Consider the following 21,390-nt stretch of genomic DNA (forward strand, 5'->3'; position numbering starts at 1 on the left):
CTTCAGTCACTTGTTACCTATGTCTCTATGAATAAGTGGTTTGATTGGACCCCAGTGTAGTATAGACTTCATATACAGGGTTGTTCGAAGATTTAGAAAAAATGTCCGTAAGATACTTCGCCATCTTTGAGGGTCAGATGTTAGAATTTTATGTCTATTTGAATGTAAACATCCATTTTCCCCCCAGGCTCTTCTCTGGTTATCCTGAATTCTTAGATTAACCTAAAACTGATGGGACTCAAAGAGACACTCGTCTTGTTGTGGGAAAAAGAGTCCATTGATTTGAGATTCCAACCTGGCGCCAACGTTCCCTTCAAAGCCCAAGTAAAATTCACCTGTCAATCTCATCATTGCCCCTAGCATTCCAGGGAGGGACTGGCCGAGTTCTTGGACTTGCTTCAGATTTTTAATATTTGTTGTCTGGGGTTCATTAGGAAATTTTAAACGTGATTAGATTTGCTTTAAATCCTTGTGATTTTAGGTGGAAGAGTCTCACAACATAAGAGAGAAGCTAATACAATGAAACCAAGGAAAGAAATTCATTCTGAACTCTCTAGAGGGAGAGGGGAAAATCATTGCCTTGGGAATATTTGATGTCCTATGAAGTGGCAGCATAGTTGAGTGTATAGAACCCCAGACCGAGGTCAGGACCCCTGAGTTCATACTTTCCCTTCGTCTGAATTTCATTTCTGAACTCTAAAATGATTGAGTTGGTAGATTTTTAACATCTGTTTCGCTAAAACTTCCTTGGGATGGTGGTGAAAAAGAAGATGCAATCCTTGGTAAGGGCAGGCCCACTCGGGCTTCTTGGAGAAGAGACAGGCTGTTCCTGCTGCTCCAGGGGTCACCTTTAATGTCTGGTCTTTAACAGCCTCCTTCCCTCTTCTCTGCCCACAGATTGTGGAGAGGAGGCGAACACCTGCTGAAATCAGGGAAGAGTTTGAGCGGCTGCAGAGAGAACGAGAGGAAAGGAGGCTTCAGCAGCGTACCAACCCCAAGGTAAACCGTGCGTCAGTCATCACAGACCAGCAGAATACGGAGAACTCCGTCATCAGCGGGTGGGTCTCCAGTGAGTGAGTGAGGGGTGGGAATCTTATCCAAGATGTGCGGATGGAGCGGGACAGAGTTCAGCTTGTGTTGTCTTTAAAGCAGTCCCACAGTAGCTGGCACTGAACCTCTGACGGGGACACCGAGAGAAGGGTCTTTGAGTCACTCGGAGGAGAGATGGACCTTGGCTTTCAAAATGCCCAGGGTCCAGTCAGTACTGAAGCCCTTCTGGTTCCCTGCTAGTTCCGGTCTTTCCTCCTGACTGCCGCCAGCCACCTTGCCATGTGACGCTCCGTCACACTGGTCCCAGAGGTCCTTTGATGTGGGACGAGCAGTCTGAGCTTTCTATCCATCATCGCTTATTTTTTTATTCCGAACTTAAACACGAGAAAGAGCATTTCCATACACAGCAGAACCCAAAAGGAGGTTTCTTTTGGAACCCTAAGTATGCATTTCATGCCACTTGCTTTTTTAAAGAAGTAGATAAATTCTGCATGTTGCTCTCAGAACTGATCTTTTTGTCTGTGCTTCCGGCACAGCTCTTCCTTCTGTTCAGTTCTGTCCATTTTAAAAATATTTCAGTGATCTTCTTTTTGAGGGGCAACTGGTATAACTTCTTTCCCTTTCCCCAGTCTCCTCTGCCTAATTAACAGGAAGGAAGGGGGAGGAAGGAAAGGACCCTTGTGACAAATAAGCCTAGTTAGGCAGAAAGATTCACACAGTGGCCATGTCCAAAATGTCTTCAGTCTACCTTGCATCCATCCTCTCTCTGCCAGGAGGTGGGCAGCATGCTTCATCATAGGGCCTCTACTGTGGACCACATGGTTGGTCCTTGCCTTGACCAGAGTTGTTTGTATTTACAATGTCGTTGTCCTTGTATAAATTGATCCCCTGGTTCTGCCTGCTTCACTCCTTGCTGATTGGCAGCTGCCCTTTGAATCATCTTGGATCCTTTCTTACAGCACAGTAACATTCCAGGATATTTGTCTAGCACATTTGTAGTTTACCACAGCTGATTCAGTCATTCCCCAGTTTTCCAGGAAGCCCCATAATACACCCCCTTCAATTTTAGTTCTTTTCTTCTCTCCCCCACCCCCTTTTCAGTACCCTCTTCAGGACCACAAAGTTTGTTTTGCTTTATTCCTTCCCTGACGTTATCCTCCCTCCTGACCCCCCTCACACAGCCTCACCCCACTATTGCCACTGGTTTCCCTGTTGAGGTGGATGTATTTCTACACCAAACTATCTGTACGTGTGTGTTCCACCCTCCTTTGTCCACTTCAAGTAAAAACGAGGTTCATCTGGTTCTCACCCCCTTCTTCCTTGTTCCTATTTCCCATGCACCCCAAGAATGAGAAATGTCAAGCTCTTCCCTCCTGATCTCCTTTTGCTCTCTCTTTTTCTTCCCCTTCTTAAAATGCTCAGAACAGAATCAGAGCACCCCCCCTTAGTATACTAGTGTACTTAGATACTAACTCTCTTCCAATCCTTTGAGGACATTAAGCTTCTAAAAGGACTCTTGTTCCTTCTCTTCTTGTTAGAATCTTAGCCTTTCGTCTCAGTCCGATCTCAGCCCCTTCCAGTTGCACAGATAAGTGTCTACCTTTCTGGGTTTCTCTGGACTCTAATGTTTGTATTTCAAAGCATCTACTCAGCTCTGGTCTTTACAACAGAAATGCTCAAAAGTCTTCAGTACCATTAAAATGCAATTTTTCCCTCTAGGATTTTCCTCCGCTTTGCAGAAAAAGTTATTTTTGGTTGTAAGCCTGTCTCCTTTGCCTTCTGGAATATTGTATTCCAAGATCTCATTTTTTTAGTTAAAGCAGCAACATCCTGGGTGAGCCGGACTGTGGGCCCCTTCTACTCTTTTTATTTTTATTTTTATTTTTTTTTTATTTTTTTAACATGTGTTTTTAAAACTTTGGGTTACAAATTTTCTCCCTTCCTCCCTCCCCACCCACCCTCATTGAAAAGGCAAGCAACTCGATACAGGTTATAGATGTATAGTCACGGAAAGCACTTCCATAGTAGTCATGTTGTGAAAAACTAACTCTATTTCCCTTCATCCTACCCTACCCCCCATTTATTCTATTCTCTCTTTTGACCCTGTCCCTCCACAGAAGTGTTTGCTTCTGATTATCCCTTCCCCCAATCTGCCCTCCCCTCTATCTTCCCCCTGCTTTCTTGTCCCCTTCCCCCTTATTTTCCTGTAGGGTAAGATAGATTTCCACACCCAATTGAGTGTGTATGTTATTCCCTCCTTAAGCCAAATCCTGTGAGAATAAGATTCACTCATTCCTTCTCACCTTCCCCCATTTCCCTCCACTGTTAGAGCCTTTTCTATCTGTTTCATGTGAGGTGATTTACCCCATTCTACCTCTCCCTTTCTCCTTCTCCCACTATAATCCTCTCTCACCCCTTAATTTTATTCTCCAGATATCACCCCTTCATCTTCAACTCACCCTGTGTCCTCTATCTATCTATACATACATACATGTATATGTGTGTGTGTGTGTGTGTGTGTGTGTGTGTGTGTACATACGTATAATTTTTTTACCTCCCACTACCCTAATACTGACAAAGGACTCATGAGTTATAAATATCATCTTTCCATGCAGGAATGTAGTCTCTTATGATTTCTCTTTCCTGTTTACCTCTTCATGTTTCACTTGTCTTATATTTAAAAGTCAAATTTTCTATTCAGCTGTGGTTTTTTCATCAAGAATGCTTGAAAGTCCCCTATTTCACTGAATGACTATTTTTTACCCTGAAGGATTGTACTCAGTTTTGCTGGGTAGGTGATTCGTGGTTGTAATCCTGTCTCCTTTGTCCTTCGGAATATTATATTCCATGCCTTCCAGTCCCTTAATGTAGAAGCTGCTAAATCTTGTGTTATCCTGATTGTGTTTCCACAATACTTGAATTGTTTCTTTCTGGCTGCTTGCAATATTTTCTCCTTGACCTGGGAATTCTGGAATTTGGCTGGAATTCTGGAGTTTTCCTTTGGGAATCTCTTTAAGGAGGTGATTGGTGGATTCTTTCAATTTCTATTTTGCTATTTTTTAAGGTGTTATTTTCTTCAGTATTTTTTTGGGTCTCCTTTAGCAAGCCGTTGACTTGTTTTTCATGATTTTCTTGCATCACTCTCAATTTTTCTTCTGCTTCTCTTACTTGCTTCTCAAAATCCTTTTTGAGCTCTTTCATGGCCTGGGACCAATTCATAGTTTTCTTGGAGGCTTTGGATGTAGGAGCTTTGGCTTTGTTGTCCTCTTTTGGTTGTATGTTTTGATCTTCTTTGTCACCAAAGTAAGATAATATAGTCTGACTCTTTTTGGGCTGCTTGCTCGTGATCCCAGCCGATTACTTGAGTTATAAACTCTTTGTTAAGATAGGGGTCTGTTTCCAGTTTGGAGAATGTACTGTCCCAAGCTTCGGGGGTGGTTGGGGGGGGGGGGGTTGTGCAGCTGTTTTCAGAGATACTTCTAGGGACCTGTCAATTTTCAGTTCTTCCAGGGTGCTGTGATCAAGGGCGAGGTGCTTACTCCTTTCCTGACCTGTACTCTGGTCTATGAGTGACCACAAGCACTCTTTTCTGTCTTGGAACTGTGAGGAGGATTTCTTTTCTACTGCCACTACAAGTTCCACCATGCCAGTGCTCCTCACCCCAGGACCGCCACCCAGAACTGTGACCCAGGCAAAGCAAGAGAATACTGCATCCCTTTCATTAGCCACTCCCGAATCTTAGAAAGCAGCCGCTGCCCCAGGGCCGTGCTCGGGGAATGGGGCTGGGACCTTGCCCTTCTCTCTCACCACTGCAGAAACAGACTTTTCCCACTGACCTAAGTTGTCTTTGGCGTTTGTGGGTTGAGAAGTCTGGAAACTGCCACAGCTGCCCACGATTCAGTCCTGTGAGTCCTGCTCTAGGTTCTCTGAGGCCTGCCTTACCTGCGCGCCCAAGCCGAACTTCATTCCTCTCCCAGCCTGGCGAGATATGCCTTTCAGATCAACCATCCAGGTTGTCTTGGGCTGGAAATTTGTTTCACTTTTTCTTTTTGTGGGTTCTGCTGCTTTAGAATTTGTTTAGAGCCATTTTTTATAGGTATTTGGAGGGGTTTGGGGGAGAGCTCAAGCAAGTCACTACTTTTACTCTGCTATCTTGGCTCCGCCCCCCTAGACCTCCTTCATACTTTTTAAAACGGCTTCTTTCTGGACTTGTGCAGTAATTTTGGATTTTGCCTGTGACATTCCTGGAACTTTTCCTTTTGGGGTGCCTTTCAAGAGGTCATCAGTGTATTTTTGTCTTCAGTTTGTCCTCTGGTTTTAGTAGATCTGGACTATTTTCATTTATGATTTCTGAAAATAGTGCCCAGTCTTTTTTTTTTTTTAATCATGGTTTTCAAGGCCAAAATTAGAGTCAGAGTCAGTAAACATTTACTAGGCTCCTACTCTGTGTTAGTCAGTATACTGAGTGCAAGGATGACAGACAGGCATAGTGATTCTGAAATTCTCTCTCTTTCGCTTGTTTTCCTGTCAGTTGTTTTTACTATCAGATTGCTTGCATTTTCTTCTATTTTTTCAATTTTTTGATTTTAGTATGTCTTGTCCTTTCAAGGAATCAGTGGTTTCTTTCTCGTCTGTTCTAGTTTGCAAGGAGCCTGTTACTTGGGTAAGATTTACCACTTTCTCTTCTAAGCGGCTTATTCTGCTTCTCATTCTTTCCTCAAAAGCCTTTATTTCGTTTTTTATCTCTTGCTTCATTTCTTCTAGGTGTTCATGTAGCCCTTGTAGAAAATCCATTTTTTTTTGCCTTTGAGTCTCTCTTTGCAGTTGTTATGGAGTTAGATTTACGATAAATTTTGATACTGGTTGGTGTTTTTTTTTTATTTACTCATCTCTCCAGCTTTGGTTCCTGAGTTGGGGCTTTGTGCCAGCCAGCGTCTGCTCCCTGCTATATTTCTGGGTGGGGTAATTGATCCTGTGGGTCTTGCTCTGGGTCCCATGGGTCTTGTGCTGATATTTGTCTCCCGTTTAGGGTTGTTTCTGAAATCTCGGGATAGAGTGGCAGAGACCTCAGTGCCCCTGAGGATCTGAGTGTGCTGCTGCTTGCCGCTTACTGGGGCTTCCCAAGGCCAGGGCTCTCTGACTGCCTGGGACTTTCTCAGGAGAGCCCTCTGTTCTTGCTGCCTCTGGACACAGTCTTGTCCCATCTGTGGTCACTCTGGTACTCACTTTTCTTGAGGGGAAACCTCCTTTCCTGTTGCCCCTAGGCTTCTGGCTGACTTTCTGTGCAGCTCTGGGGTGGAAGATGCCACTTCCTGTGGTTTCTCACTGGGTTTTGTGATTATCATTTGGTCTGGTATGAACTTAAGGGTTTTGTTAGCCTGGGGGTGGGGGGTGGGGGAGTGGACTGAGCAGCCTAACTTCCATTCAGGAAGCTGTCTTGGCAGGAAGTCCCAAACTTCATTTCTGTAGTCCATTTAAAGAAAGATTCCCATCGTTGGGACGGCTGGCTTTAGGGGCACAAGTTCCAAAATGTTTTCATTTGTCGTCAACTAGAGCCCACCCCCTTCATTCACCCAAGTCACTAGTGAAGCAGAAGTTATTTAAATACAGTGAATAATACCAAGCAAGCTCAGGATTCTATTTTTTGACACCACATTTGGTCTTAGTATTTCTCTTGCTGTTTTGGAAAGGATATATGAAGTTTCTTTTCCAACATGATGATGAGTAATTCCCAATGTTTTGGGAGTGCCAGTAGTACTTCAAGGCTAATTCAAATTGCCCAATTCAGTATCCAGCTTTGGTCAGTAAGAGGAGCACTAGAAATAGCCAGCCAAGGCCTTATCAGTGCTTCCAGGCCTGCATGGCAGGTAACCCATATTGTTATATTGAGGAGACTTCACTGCCAGAGGCAGCTGGTGGCACAATGGATAGAGTGCTGGGCCTGGACTCAGGAGAACCTGAGTTTAAATCTGGCCTCAGACACTTAATAACTGTGTGACCCTGGGCAAGTCACTTAACAACCTCTGTTTGCCTCAGTTTTCTCAACTGTAAAATGGAGATAATAATAGCATGTGCTTCACAGGGTTGTTGTAAGGATTAAATGAGATATTATTTACAAAAAGCACTTAGAACAACGCCTGACACATAGTAGGTACTATATAAATACTTATTCTCTTATTTGCTTCCCTTCCTCCATTCCATTCTCCTCCTTGGCTTTGGAGTCTCACTGAAGGCTTTCATGATCAGTGTTGATTCAGCAATATGAGCTCCTTGGAAAAAAAACCACTGTGTTTTATCTAAAATCCAGGCAGGTCCTTGATTAATGTTTATTGATTTGAATTAGAAGGAAAGTTTTCAGCCACTTTTGAAGGAAACAAGACTTCTCATTAAATCTCACAAAGCAAACAAGATGGTGCCCTTGATGATGGCCAGCATTAAAGTCTGATCTTTTGATCATATAACTTCGAGAAAACTGATTTTGTTTTAGACCTTAAGGCTCCACAAAGGACTATCTATCTAGCTATCTGTTAGGAGCTCTCTTATCGGTTTGTAGATGACATTTCCTAGCATGTTTGCAACAGCAACACCTTCCTTTATGCCCTTTAGCTAACTTTACCAGTCGGTGTTCAATGTAGATCCAAGTTTTCCTTTTGGGCAGGTGAAAGAAGGAGAATTTTAGCATTTGAGGGAAATTGATGGGCTCTTTAGGGATTGATTGGAGACATCTGGTCCGGTCACAGACCCTTGACTGAGTAACTCTGGGTTTCACCCTGAATTCCCTCCAGTGGTTTCCCTGTCCTGCTTCCAGGTCAGTGCATGTACAGGAAAACCAGTTTGAATGATCTCTATTCAAAATGTGCTTATTGGAGAGAGAGAAACAGAACAGGGACAGAGGAAGAGAGGAGCTGGGAAGAGGCCTGCTTCCTGGCTGTAGGATTTTTGCCATTTAGTCTGGAAGCTTTGTTTTTTCAGTTGGAGCAATGAAAGGGAACGAGCTGCATTGTAATCCTGAGCCTCTGTGTCCTGTGATAAAATTAGCCATCTGGGTGTTTACAGCAATTGCTTATTGGAATTCTATGGAAATGTATCTCCAGGCCATGTTCCTGTGGAATGAGGGAGCACAGCTGTGATCATTTCATACAAGAACGCAAGTTATTTTAAAATTTCCAACATTTTACTACTTCCATAAACTGCTTCCAAATAAATAAAACATTTTCTAACCAGCAATGTTGAGTGATAACCAGATGTCAGCTATGAGGCACTTTTTTTTTTATCTGGATCTCTTATTCTGTTTTAGAGTTTTGTTTAGATTTTCAAGATGTGCTGAAGGGTTTGGAAAGTTTTGGGCTTATGGAGAAAGGAATTAACTTTATGTTATGGGTGGGGGCCAGAGAGAAATATGCCCCTAGCCTCTGCCTGCCATGGGGATTGTCACTGTGTGGTTGCCTGAACCCTGGCCTGTGTCCTACCCCATATACCCAGGCAAACAGACCTGGGTATATGTGCTGTTGAAAGTTGAAGCTCTGATGTGATGGTCTTTGCCTCTATCCCTGATCAGGAGGCCTGTCATCAGTCAGCCAACAAGCATTTGTTAAGCACCTATGATGTTCCAGATGTTGTACTAAGTGCTAGGGATACAAAGAAACGTCAAAGATAGTCATTGCCCTCAAGGAGCTTACAGTCTAACAACATGCAAACAACTATGTGCAAAAAAGATCTAGAAGGAATAGATGAGCTAATCCACAGAGGGACGACCACTGGCATTAGCGAGGATTGGTAAAGGCCTCGTAGAAAAGGTGAGGCTTTATCTGTGACTTGAAGGAAGCCAGAGAAGCTGGAGGGTAGAGGGGAGTTCCAGACATATGGGACAGCCAGTGAAAATGTCCAGAGTCAGAAGATAGAATTTATAATTCAAGAAAAAGGAAGGAGGCTGGTATCACTGGATCACAGAGTGTGTGAAAGGGTGTGGGTGGGTCTGTGCATGTCTGGGGATGAAAGGTATAAAAAGGCTGGAAAGGTAGGAAAGAACCAGGTTAAGGAGGGCTTTAAAAGCTGAACAGAGAATTTTCTGTTTGATCCTGGAGGCAATAGGGAGTACCTGGAGTTGACCGGACGGGAGTGAGAGTGACACAGTCAGACTTGTGCGTCAAGATCAGTTTGACTACTGAGTGGAAGACAGACTGGAGTAGAGAGAGATCTACTGGAGTCAGGGAGAGGAAGCGGCAGGCCCTCGTGCTCGCCCAGGTGTAGAGGGACCCGAGGGACTGCAGCAGGGTGGGGACAGTGGCAGGAGGCAGGGGATCATCTATGAGAGACGTCATGGAGGTAGAAGCAACAGGACTTGGTGACTCGTTGGCTGTGAAGAATGAGAATGAGAAGTTGAAGATGACCTAAGTTTTGAGCCTGGGGGACTTGGGAGGGTGTGGTGCCCCCCACAGCCATACAGAAGTTTGGGTGGGAAGATAGTGAATTCATTTTTTTGTACACGAGTTTAAGATGTATACAAGACTTCCAGTTTGAAATGTCCCGCAACCAGTTGGAGGTGTGACACTGGAGATAAGGAGAGGTTAGAGACAAATACAGCTGAGAATCATCTGTAGAAATGATAGTTGAATCTATGGTTAGTTGAATGAGCGCACCAAAGTGAAATAGTATGGAGGGAAAAGAGAAGGCCCAGGACAGAGCCTCGGGGGATGCCCACTGTCAACAGCTGTGACCTGGAGGAGAATCCAACAAAGGAGACTCAGGAGGATGTGTCCGAGAGGTGAGAAGAGAGCCAAAAACCTAAAGAGAAGAGGGTGTGGGAGAGATGAGAGGAGGAATCCCAGAGGAGATACTAAATAAAGGTGCTTTCAGAAAGCTCAGAGCACATGTACAAATGCCAAGTCTCATTATTATTAAAGCATGCCTGGACACTTAATCGCCCTTTGCTTAATCACTCAAGGAAAGGATCCCCCAGTGCTTGCAGATGCTTCTTTTACCCCAGTAGGGCCTGTCTACGATCAGAATTTTAGCCTTTGTCCTTCACCTCTTCAGCGTCTTCTTTAGTTTGAACAGCCAGATCCCAGCTCCCTGCTAGCAACACCGTCAGCAGATGTTGGTCTGAGTGACCGTCATGCAGATCCTGTGTATTCAGCACTTCAGCCATCACTGCGAGGTCAAGAAAGAAGGGTCGTGTTAGAGGAGGAATGACCGCCAAAGAGCTGCAACAGAGACAACTAAATGTGTTTAATGAAGATGACAGGAGAAGTCAGTGACAGGCAACTGAAGGGTAAAGGAAGGTGGACTTTTCAGTTTAAAATGGATGTTTTCCCATGGGATGGGTTCCCTCATTTCTCACCCACCTAATGTGATGGCTGTCTAGGTGCTCACCACCCATCTAAGAGTTCTGTGAACATTCAGATGGATTTTGAAATTAACAAACACACACCCACACACCATGGTAGGTGTTGAGGACCATCAGCCAAATGTTGATGAACAGTGCCTTTGTGACCCTGATTTAATCAACTCAGCTAAACATGCTTTCTTAATAAACTGTCAGATAAAGAAGAGCCTGTTCTGCACCTCCCTTGGTTCTAAGATCACTAGCATCCAGGAGCCTCTTCTCCATCCTGCTAAAAGAAAGATGGAAGGCCAAAGGAAAGTCTTTTTTTTTTTTTTCCAAACTGGATTGAGGTTTGCCTAACGCAGCTGTGTGAGGCAGGATGTAATTACTTTAATCTTCAAACATCAGGTTTCTAAACATTGATCCATTGATTGCTTCTGTTGTCTCTCTTTGTTGAGTCATATGGGAATAAAACCCTAACTCTGAATTTCTTGCTAGAGGGAGCCTAGCTCAAGCTTCTAAAGAGTAAAAACAACAGGGTTGTCTTCCATTCTTTAGCTGGGGTTTGGGGGGAGGAAATTTACAGCTAGATATGCAGTGTGATTCATTGAGGTAAGATATAAAGACTTGAGCCCAATTTGACAAATATGGCCATTCCTCTTGACCTCAAAATACAGAAATAAGATCTATGTTTAATTTGCATAATCCATGAGCATTTCTTGCTTTTTTGAGATTAAGATCATGCCACAGGGTTGTTTTGCAATATTTTCATTTCATATTGATCATTTTCACTCATTTCTTTTGTTAATACCCATAAATCTCACCTCCCTAAAGACAATAGCCACTTAACAATTCCATAGAACATGTCAAGGTCCAAGGAGCCTTATATAGAATAGAACAGAATATTCATCTCTGAGGGTACCAACTGTTTTATTTTGCTGATCCCATGACATGATGCCTTGTTCCTAGACATTGATATCCTGGGTTATTTTTTTTTTTTTCTGCTGCTCTCCAAATGTTAGTGCATAAATTGTATTTACTTCTCTGCTGCTTTCTCCTTTTAAAATGGGTACATTTCTAGTGTGTATTCTATGACTTCCTTTTAAAAAATCCAATTTCTTTGAAATGCTTTTCAAAATAATATATCTAGGCACATGTTCCATGTAAATGCTAAATAATCACAAAAAGTTTACATGAGGATTTATAATTTTTTTATTCAGTCATCTGAAGGATTCGAGTATTTGTGTGGGGCAGGGTGGGGTGGGGTGAGTAGTAATTTTGCTGTCGTGGCTAATTGGTGCACCTCTCATAGGGAGTTGGTGTTGATGACTTCAGTCTGGTTCTGTGGGAATGATTCTGAGGTCATAAAACTGCCTTTGCGAGTTGGCTGACAGGATAATTTTGCAAAAGAAGAAAAGCCATTTAAGCCCATATGTTTGGCAGTTCTCAAAGGCAGCAAGGGGCAATTTACCGTATGCAGAAATAGAAGTCTATTGGAATTGGAGAAACTAGAAAGTTTTCATATAAGTGAGAAGGGAGAAAAATGTGGTTAATCAAATGTCTGGGAAATTGCTACTACAGAGAGCCGATTCTGAGGAAAATGGAAAGAAGGAGATCTCCTTTACTCACAAAATACCAAGGGCCAAAAATAGAGAGTTAGTTTGCCCTTAAAGGGTTATTCATTGAAGACCTATCCTTGACCACCACATCAGCTTCACTGTACTGGATTTAAACACATGTGATTTTCAGCTCCCATGCCCTGCCCTGTACTTGGCTACCATGAAGGTTGGGAGGAGATCATACCCAAAATTTCATCATCACCCTTTTTTTTTTTCTGTGAGGCAATTGGGGTTAAGTGACTTGCCCAGAGTCACACACCTAGTGAGTGTTATATGTCTGAGTCCGGATTTGAACTCAGGTCCCCCTGATTCCAGGGCTGGTGCTCTATCCACTGTGCCACCTAGCTGCCCCATCATCAGCCATTATTGTGATAACTCCATGACTCCAACCCTGACATTCCCTCTCTGATCATAATCCCACTGTCTTATGTCTCTCCATCTCATTTCTCCTAAATTTTTATCTTCACTGAGACCTTTGGTCTCCTACCACCCCTGCTGTGGCCTTTCTGTCTTTAGAGTCTTGAATCTGTCGTTAACAAGTTCAGGTATACCTGTCTCTGACTTGGAATCCCTTTCCCCCTTGTCTTAGCACCATTCCAGCCCTACTAGTCCTTAATCTTGAGTCACTCCTATGCCATCTACTTTCTCTACCCTATTCTCTTGCTGCTAAATAAAGTCGTGGTACTATGCAGCTGCGTCTCACCTGGGCCCTCACTGCTGCACAGTGATCATTTTATTCTTCCTTGATTTTATTCTGACAGTTACAATTGCCCACAAATGGAATGGGCTACATTAAAGTCAAGAGCTTTCCCATGCTGGAAGTAGCTGTGGGCAGGTTGGGTGACCACCTGGTCGAAATAGGCAGAGTCTCCAACTTTAGGTGAGAAGTTGAACAAAGTGAATTCTGAAGGCCTTCCCAACTTTAAGATTTCTTTGGCCTGATTAAATTTTTGTTCATTTTCCAGAGTCCTTTGAATAGACTTATTTTCTGCAAATAGAGATAATTTTGCCTTCATTGTCTCTGCTTATTCCTTAATTTCTTTTTTGTTTTATTGCTTGTTGAGAGACATCACAGCACAGTGGGTTGAGTACGGGACCTGGAATCAGGAAGACAGTTAAGGCCAACTTCTGTTCTCTATTAGCCCCCTGATCCTGGACAAATCCCTTGACCTCTTAGTGCCTCAGTCAACTTCGCAGGCCTTACCTGCAAGGTCACAGCTGAGTGAAGGGAGTTCCCGAGGTGGTGCAGCCTTCATTTTCATGTCTGCTGGTGTTTCTAATACTGCTGGAGAGAGCGGTCATCCTCACTTCACCCTGATCTTACTGGAAACCTATCTAGCATTTCTCAGTTAATAGGACGTTCACACTTAGTTTCAGATAGATGGTTTTAATCATGTCCTTGTGACTTTTAGCATTTTTAACATAAATGACCATTTTTTATGGAAGGCTTTTTCTGTGTCTGTTGTTATACATGTCGTTGATAAGAGTTTATTGTATTTTTTATTGACATGATTGTGTTCATAATCATCCTAATGTTGGACCATCCATACAGTGCTGGTATAAATCCAACCTGGTCATAATGAATAGATCTTTAGCATATTTTTGCTGTAATCAGTTCTTCCATAACACACATTTCAAAAACGCAGATTTGTTCCAATGAGAACATTTTGAGTATAGCATGAATTTCAAGTTTGCTTCTGTATGATTTCTTCCTTGAGAAACAGGAGACAGCTCAGAAAACTGCACCACTTCGCAGTAACACCCAAGCTACCACCTTCCTGATGCCCACTGCCACAAGCACACTGCAGGTGTGCTTGTCTTCTGGGGCAGAGAAGGGTCGGTCTCTACCATCTCTGTCCCCTCCCCTCCCCTCCCTTTCTCTGTAGCCTCTGCCCCAATACTCAGAGTGCATCACCCCGCCCACTCAGAGGCAGCTACTGATTGAATGGTTCTGATTTCTTAACCATGTAGTGCTTTAAAAAAACAAAACTGCTGCCATTTTTATTAGACTCTTATCTTTTTATGTGTCACTGACAACTTTTGAGGGTTGTATCTCTAGCCTCATTTTCCCCATAATTTCCATGGTTTTTAATTGTGTGATTTTGCAGTTGTCCAGTGCTTTTGGATAACACATCTGTCGCATTATAGCAGAACTGAATATATTTTATTTAATACTCTGCATCAGCATGCATTCATGTTGAGGAACAGAGTAGTTTGGTGCCTAGAAGAGGGCTTCTTAAACTTTTTCCACTCTTGTTCCCTTTTCCACATTCTTGGAATTGAGTGGCCTGAGGGTATGCTCAGTGCAAAGTGTTCATGCTTTGTATTCAGAACCAAGTTGTGCAATGCAGCCTGGGCAAGCCTGCCAGAAACACCTCGGATTCATTACCCATTTGATTTTTAATTAATTTAATTAATTTTTGGTCATTGCACATTCAGAAACCTTTTACCGTTGCAAATTTTTCCTCTGTCCCATATGGGGTCGCAACCCACGGTTTAAGAAGCAGTGGCCTAGAAGACCAGCCTTGGAATTAGGGAGATCTCTTAAGTCCTGTATCCGTCACATGTGTGCTGTTTGACCAAGAACAAGCTACGTAATTGCTCAGTGTTCTGAGGAACTCCCAAAGTTAGAGATGAGTTGAGGGAGTTTCTGTGCCAGCAGTTTCCCATGCCAATAAAATCTAGAGGTCCTGATCCTCACCCCACTCAAAAAAATTGTTACTGTATTGGTCTGTAGTTTTATTTCTCTGTTTTAACTCTTCCTTCAAATCCTTGTCAAGATTATTTTTATCTCATAGAAAGAGTTTTGTAAGATGTCCTTTTTCTCTATTTTAGCAATAGTTTATGTAGCAGAGGAATGATTTGTTCTTTAAGAGTTTGACGTAGTTCACTTTGGACAAGGAGTGGGTTTTTTTTCTCTAATTATAACTTTTTAACTTCTCTTTCTGCAGTTGAGTTGTTTATATTCTTTACAGTTTTGTTAATTTGAGTATTTTATATTTTTGTAAAGTTTAGCCATTTCATATGTTACCAACAAAACTTATAAAGAGATAGGGAAAAAATTCCATTTTAAATAAAATGGATAAATATCTGAGGCTTAACCTACCGTGATACACTCAGGATTTACAAACATATGTATATAACTACAAAATATTTTCATAGAATAAAAATACCTAAATATTTTGAAAGATATTCAGTATTCATGGCTGGGCCTATGCCAGTGCGGTAAAAATGACACTACCACCTAAATTCTCTCTACAGAATTAGCAGTCAGTAAGTATTTCTTATGCACTTTCTATGTTCCAGACACCATGCTGTATGCTGGGGATACAAAGACAAAATCAAAACAGTCCCTGCCCTCAAGAAACTTGCCATCCTAATAGAGGAGAAAACATGGACGCATAGGCATGTAGACTAGACCCACTCAAAGCAGACATAAGGTAACCCTGAATGCAAAGGAACTGATAGTCGGGGGGACCAGGAAAGGCCTCCTGAAGGCATGATAATTTATAGAATTGGATAAAACAATAACAAAATACACTTGGAGGAATGAAAGGTTCAGAATATCCAAGAACATCATGGGGAAAATGTATCTAGGGGCTGGCACTCCCAGACCTTACACTGTGTTATAAAACTATCTGGTACTGGAGAAAAAAATAAAGACCATCAGTGGAAGGAGCTAGGAAGCAGGACTAAAAAACAAACATGCAGAGCAGACAGGTGTTCAGTAATTAGTGGGGGTTGATTCATTAATTGATACCATAATAAATTCCAAATGGATAAGCAGTATAGATGCAAAAAGTCATAGCATTTTTTTAATTAGAGGATGAAAAGTTATACCTTGCACAAATATGAATAGGAAAAAAATTTATGGCCGGACCCTAAATGAGAGAGATCCAAAGGGATTATCTTAATAACATAAAATTAGAAACTTTCGCAAAATCGTAATAACTAACGTTTATATAACAATTTAAGGTTTGTGAAGGGATTTGCTCATATTATCTCATTTGATCTCAAATGAAAATCAAAGCAGCTATAACCAGAAGCAACGATATTACAGGAAATCTTTTGATTAACTATCTCCGATAAAAATCTGACATCCAGAGTTGGACTTGACACAGAATTGACCCGGCTGTATGGATAGCCATTCTAATGTTGTAGACAAATGGTCAGTCATATAATAGCAACAATTTTCAAAAGAAGAAATATAAACTATCGATAACAACATGAAAATTTGTTTAAAATCACTGATAAACAGGGAAATACATATTGAAACAACCCAAGGGTATCTACCTCACCCACATCAAGTTTGCAAAAATGGTAAAAGATGACAGAACTCATTAATTGTACTAATTCACTGCGGCTAGAGCTGTGAATTGATTCACCCATTCTGGAAAACAGTTTGAAATTATGTAAGAAAAGTTACTAAATTGAACCAGAGATTCCATTAATGGCAGTATATGTCCAAGGAGATTATTGACAATAAGCAAAATGTACCTGATTTACTGCAGAGTGGAGAAATTAGAGCTAAAAGAACAATATATGTGTCTACAACAATGTAAATAAAGTCAGCACCGAGAGGCAACAGAAACATAGTGGTTATTGTTAGTACTTACTATCAGCGTTAAAGGACCCATACCCTACTCAGGTCAGCCTGTGAACTTGGACTAGCTTCTAAGTGTCCTTCCCAGATTGTGGTGCCCTGAATGAAACGTGGAGTATAGATGTAGCCCCAGCAAGGTAGAGACAGCAGGCCTGTCACCTCTCCAGTCCGGGCCAGTAGTCGTCTCTTAATACAGCCTAAGATTGTGTTCAATTTTTTGGGCAGCCAACATCACGACGTTGACTTATTGAGCTTATAGTGCACCAAAAGGCCCGGATCTTTTTCGAATGAACTGCTGCCTAACTCCTTCTCCCCATCAAAGTTCTTGGGAAGTTGACTTTTTCAACCCAAGTATAGGTGTTTAAATTATTCCTTACTTAATAACTTCTTCACTGAAACCCATTGTTCTAGCCTGTCCATCTTTTCTTGATTCTAGTCATCTCCAGAGTGTTGCCTGTCCCTGTCCACTTTGGGTCATCAGCAGATTTGGTAGGCTTACTCTCTGTGCATTTATTCAAGTCTTTGATAAAAATTTTTGAGCGTCACAGGGCCAAACACAAGTTCCTGTGGCTGTATATTAGAGAGATCTTCCAAGATAAACTCAAACCCATAAAGGGCCCCATTCTGAATTCACCTAATAGCACCATTGTTTAACTCATATTTCTTTGTCTTTTCCACAAAGCTAGCATGACAGACTTTGTCAGATGGTTCTGCTAAGATCTAGGCGAAGTGTATCTACAACATCCCCCAATCTATCAGGGTCTAGTAACCCTGTCCAATTATATCCAAGTTGTTCAAAACAATTTGTTATCTTTCCTCTCCAAATCTTCCCCTCTTTCAAATTTCCTGTTATCTTCCCAATCACCACCATTCCTGCAGTTACCCAGGATCACAACCTCAGTGTCGTCCTCAGCGCCTCACTCTCATTCATTCCCCATATCCCAGTCTCCTGTCAGGTCTTGGCATTTCTACCTTCAGCATCTCTTAAGATATGCTCTCTTCTCTTCACTCGACCACTGCCCTGGTGCAGGCTCTCATCACCTCATGCCTGGACTACTGCAGTAGCCTTCTGCTTGATCTCCCTGCCTCCAGTCTCTTCCCACCCTAGACCATCCTCCACTCAAGCTGTCAAAGTGGTTTTCCTAAAGAGCGGCCAGAGAAGATAACACGATCCATCTTAAGCTGCTTTGATAGAAACAAGATAGCTGGAATGAGGAAGCCCACGGTTCTGCTGTCATCTGCCTGACTGGCTCAGGACAGGTGTGGAATAATGTGTTCCAGGCCCAGCTCCCACTCTGCCAAGTAAATCCAGAAGAAAGTCACAGGATCTCAGGAACCTTGGAGACCATCTAGTTCAACCTGTGGGTCTTGTCAGTGATCAACATGATGAGAGGACTAGAGACTGACCTGTATGGTGATCATTTGAAGGAACTGTAGATGTTTAGCTGAGATACAAGAAGACTTAGGAGGAACGTGATGGTTTTATTCGAGTGTCTTAATGGCTTACAGATGAAAGATTTGTTCTGCTTGACCCCAGGGAGCAGAACAAGTAACCGTAAGCTTAATGTAAGGGGGGACACCCTAACAGGAATGGGCTGCTTAGGGAGATCCTGGGTTCTCTATAATTGGAGATCTTCCAATGAAAGCTGGATAACCTCGTCAGGATTTTATAGAAGGTATTACTGTTCAGGTACAAGAAGACTTAGATGACCTATGAGATTTTTCATTCTTTCTCCTGGGTTTTTATTTTAGTGTATCTTGCAGTGTGCTCACTTTAAGGGTGGAGAGTTAATTGGTGGCTTCACAAGGTTTACTGCAATTTTAAGTCTTGCCCTCTCTACCCACCAGAAACTAGTTTGGACTCAAGAAATCAACAACATGAGAGGCCGCCAAATAATGGAGGGTGACATGTTTTAAAACATAGCTCGAATTCTTTGGATGCTGCCGTGTGGAACTTGGAAGTCAGTATAGCTACCTGAATTCATCCTCTGGAAACTTGAAGAAGGGACAAAGAGCCCTTATCTCATTGTGACTTGGTAGAAAATGTGGCCCTACACCCCACTCTCATCATGAACTGTATATAAAGAGGAATTTCCTGAGTCTCTCAGATTTTCACCAGCAGCAGGTGGAAGTATAATTCAATTGATTCTCATAGCTCGGCTGACATGGAAAGTCTCAGGTAGAGGACTCCCGCAGAGCCGATTGAAAATCAAGTACCTGGCTCAACAGCTAGAGCTTCCAGGCTTTGGACTCCAGTTCTTTTAAGTAAGAAATGTCTAGTACTTCGGAGGACCTGAGACTTCTGGCCAGGAGGGAGTTATCTTTCAGGGTCTCTAGGGCCTGGTTGTAGATTAATCTAGAGACTGTAAGTGATAACAGAAATATCCTATATGAGACTTTCAGACAAAAAGAAATCTATTAATTTTAAAAACTTTTTTTAACCTGTAAATGAAATAGACCTTTTGAGGTGATTGTGTAGCAATAGTGGCTTAACGGGGAGCTCTTCTTGGTAGAGAAAATCATTTTGTGCTGATCTTGAAGGCTCATTGTCTTCAAATGCACAATGGAGAGCTTCCAAACTGCTAGGTTAACAAGGAAATAATCAGCAGCAAATAGCATTCCTCTTTCCCTGTGGTTTCTAAACCTGTTTCATAAAGATAACAGAATCTCAGAGTTAGGAAGGACCTTAGAGATACCTGAGTCATATGTTAGTTGGACATGCGACTATGAACAGGTCACTTTGCATGTCTAACCCTGAGTTTCCTCATTCATAAAAATGGGAGAATAATGCTTATGCTTCTTACAGGGCTGTTGTGTGGAGAAAGCCCTTGGAAACCTTCAAGCCATGTGTAAATGTGAGTTGGTGATGTTGCTATGTGATCTTACCCACATCTGAATAGTAGTGCTTTCTATAGCATACCTGACAAGTGGTCGTCTGTTCTGATTGGGAAACTGCAGGGAGGGCAAACTCACCGCTTCCCGAAGCACCTCGTTCCTTCCACTTTTGGACAGCTCTGATTATAAGGAAAGTCTTCCGTATGTCAAACCTAAATCAGCGGTTTTCCTGAACTGGTCCTGGTTCTGCCCTCTGCCATCAAGAACTTTGTGTCTCAAAGTCTCCTTTGACCATAGTCTTCCCGTTTTGCTGCCTTTGTCTTCTCCTCCTCCTGCTCCTCCTCTTCTTCTTCCTCCTCTTCCACCCCGTCTGTCCTGGTGGCCTCAAGGTTCTAGCTTGACCTGCCTTCCAATCCCATCCCATTGGTTCTGTCTTCTTTCTTTTCTTCACAGTTTTGACTCTAGTTTACCAGGTGAGCCTTTACCCCTCCACCTTTGAATACCTTGTATCTTGTTCTTCCACCATTTATGCCCTTCCATTCCTCAACCCCAGATGGCGTTATCATCTGCCTTCTCGTCTTCTGAGCTCCTTAATAATGCTGGGAAGTCAAGGCGCTGAGTAGACTAGCCTGCTGCATTCATGTTTTCTAATCTCAACTGTGCCTTACTGCTGCACTTCTGTACTTTTATTAATCTCATATTGATTCCTCTATCACATGCACCACAGTGGCTCTTCCAAACTTTCTCTGTTCTTGAAGCCCTGATGCCAACCCAACCCCACTCTCTCTCAGAGAATGACTTTGCCTTCTTTGCTTTGCTGATAAAATCAAGGCTCTCTATAGTGAGTTCCATCGTCATTATCATCATCATATCACACACACGCACACACACACACACACACACACACACTCATACACTCATACTCCATACAGTGTATGGAGTATGCTACAGCATCACCTCTGAAGAGATGGTGGTTCCACAGATGTGGAATATTGCATATATGGTCAGATTTTCTGTATGTGTTGGTTGGTTTTATTCATATTTTTTTCCTTGTCCTTTTTCTTTAAAAAAAATTGTTATACGGGATAGCCTTCTGGGAAGATAACAATAAAAATACATTTTTTAAAAAATATGTATTCCATGCACACCTTCTTGGGCTGGGGAGAGGGGTGAGATGGGGAGAAAATTTGGAACTCAAAATCTTGTGGAAATGAGTATTGAAAACTAAATATATATCTATATCTACATCTGTATCTATATATCTATATATCTATATCTATATCTATATCTATATATATATTCCAGAATTTGGCAGGAAGCAGTCAAGTTCACTGGCCTATAGCTTGCAGAGTGAAATCTGTTTCCTTTTTTGAAAATAAGGACATTTGCCTTTTTCCAGTCCTATAGTAACTATCCCATTTTCCAGGATCTTTCAGAGATCAGCCAGAGGCTCAGTAAACATACCAATTAAGTAAACAACAGACACATATATCTGCTCCTTCTTTTAGACCCTTAGGATGTAATTCATCCAGGCCTGGTGATTTCTTACTCTCTCATCATTTGTCTTGAGTATCAGCTCCTGCCCTTTCTAGTTCAAGGGTCATACTCCTTGCTCTAGGCCTCTGGAGACTGAAGTGGGTTTTCTACTTGACAGGACTAACCTTTCTTTTTGTCCTTGATCCATTCCTACCTATCTCCGTCAGGAAACTTTCTCCGTCATCTTCAATCTGTTTCAAGCTGCTGGCTCTTTTCCCAATGCCTACACACATCTAGAACTCTGCAATCCTTAAAAAATTGCTCAATCCAATGAACCTTTCCATGTCCTCATCCTTCTATACTTTTCTTAAAGCTTTTAACGCTGTTGACTGCTCTCTCCTCCCTTGCCTTCCATGACACTGGCTTGCCTGGTTTTTCACCTCCCCATCCAAGTGCCTGGCAGAACGCCCTCTGCATTGCTG

At 42.3% G+C, this 21,390-nt stretch overlaps 1 protein-coding gene across 1 annotated transcript in view; it reads left to right on the top strand.

The window, feature by feature from the left end:
* The window catches only part of DNAJC11 (DnaJ heat shock protein family (Hsp40) member C11), a 75,000-nt gene that overhangs the window by 33,194 nt on the left and 20,416 nt on the right, over positions 1-21,390 (top strand). The window contains exon 4 of the mRNA XM_027843840.1: positions 898-999. Within this exon, the coding sequence (XP_027699641.1) occupies positions 898-999 (102 nt within the window). The remainder of the gene's footprint in view (positions 1-897; positions 1,000-21,390) is intronic.

Source organism: Vombatus ursinus, unplaced genomic scaffold (genome assembly GCF_900497805.2).
Source record: "Vombatus ursinus unplaced genomic scaffold, bare-nosed wombat genome assembly UNPS02014932.1, whole genome shotgun sequence".
In the NCBI taxonomy this organism is placed as follows: Eukaryota; Metazoa; Chordata; class Mammalia; order Diprotodontia; family Vombatidae; genus Vombatus; species Vombatus ursinus.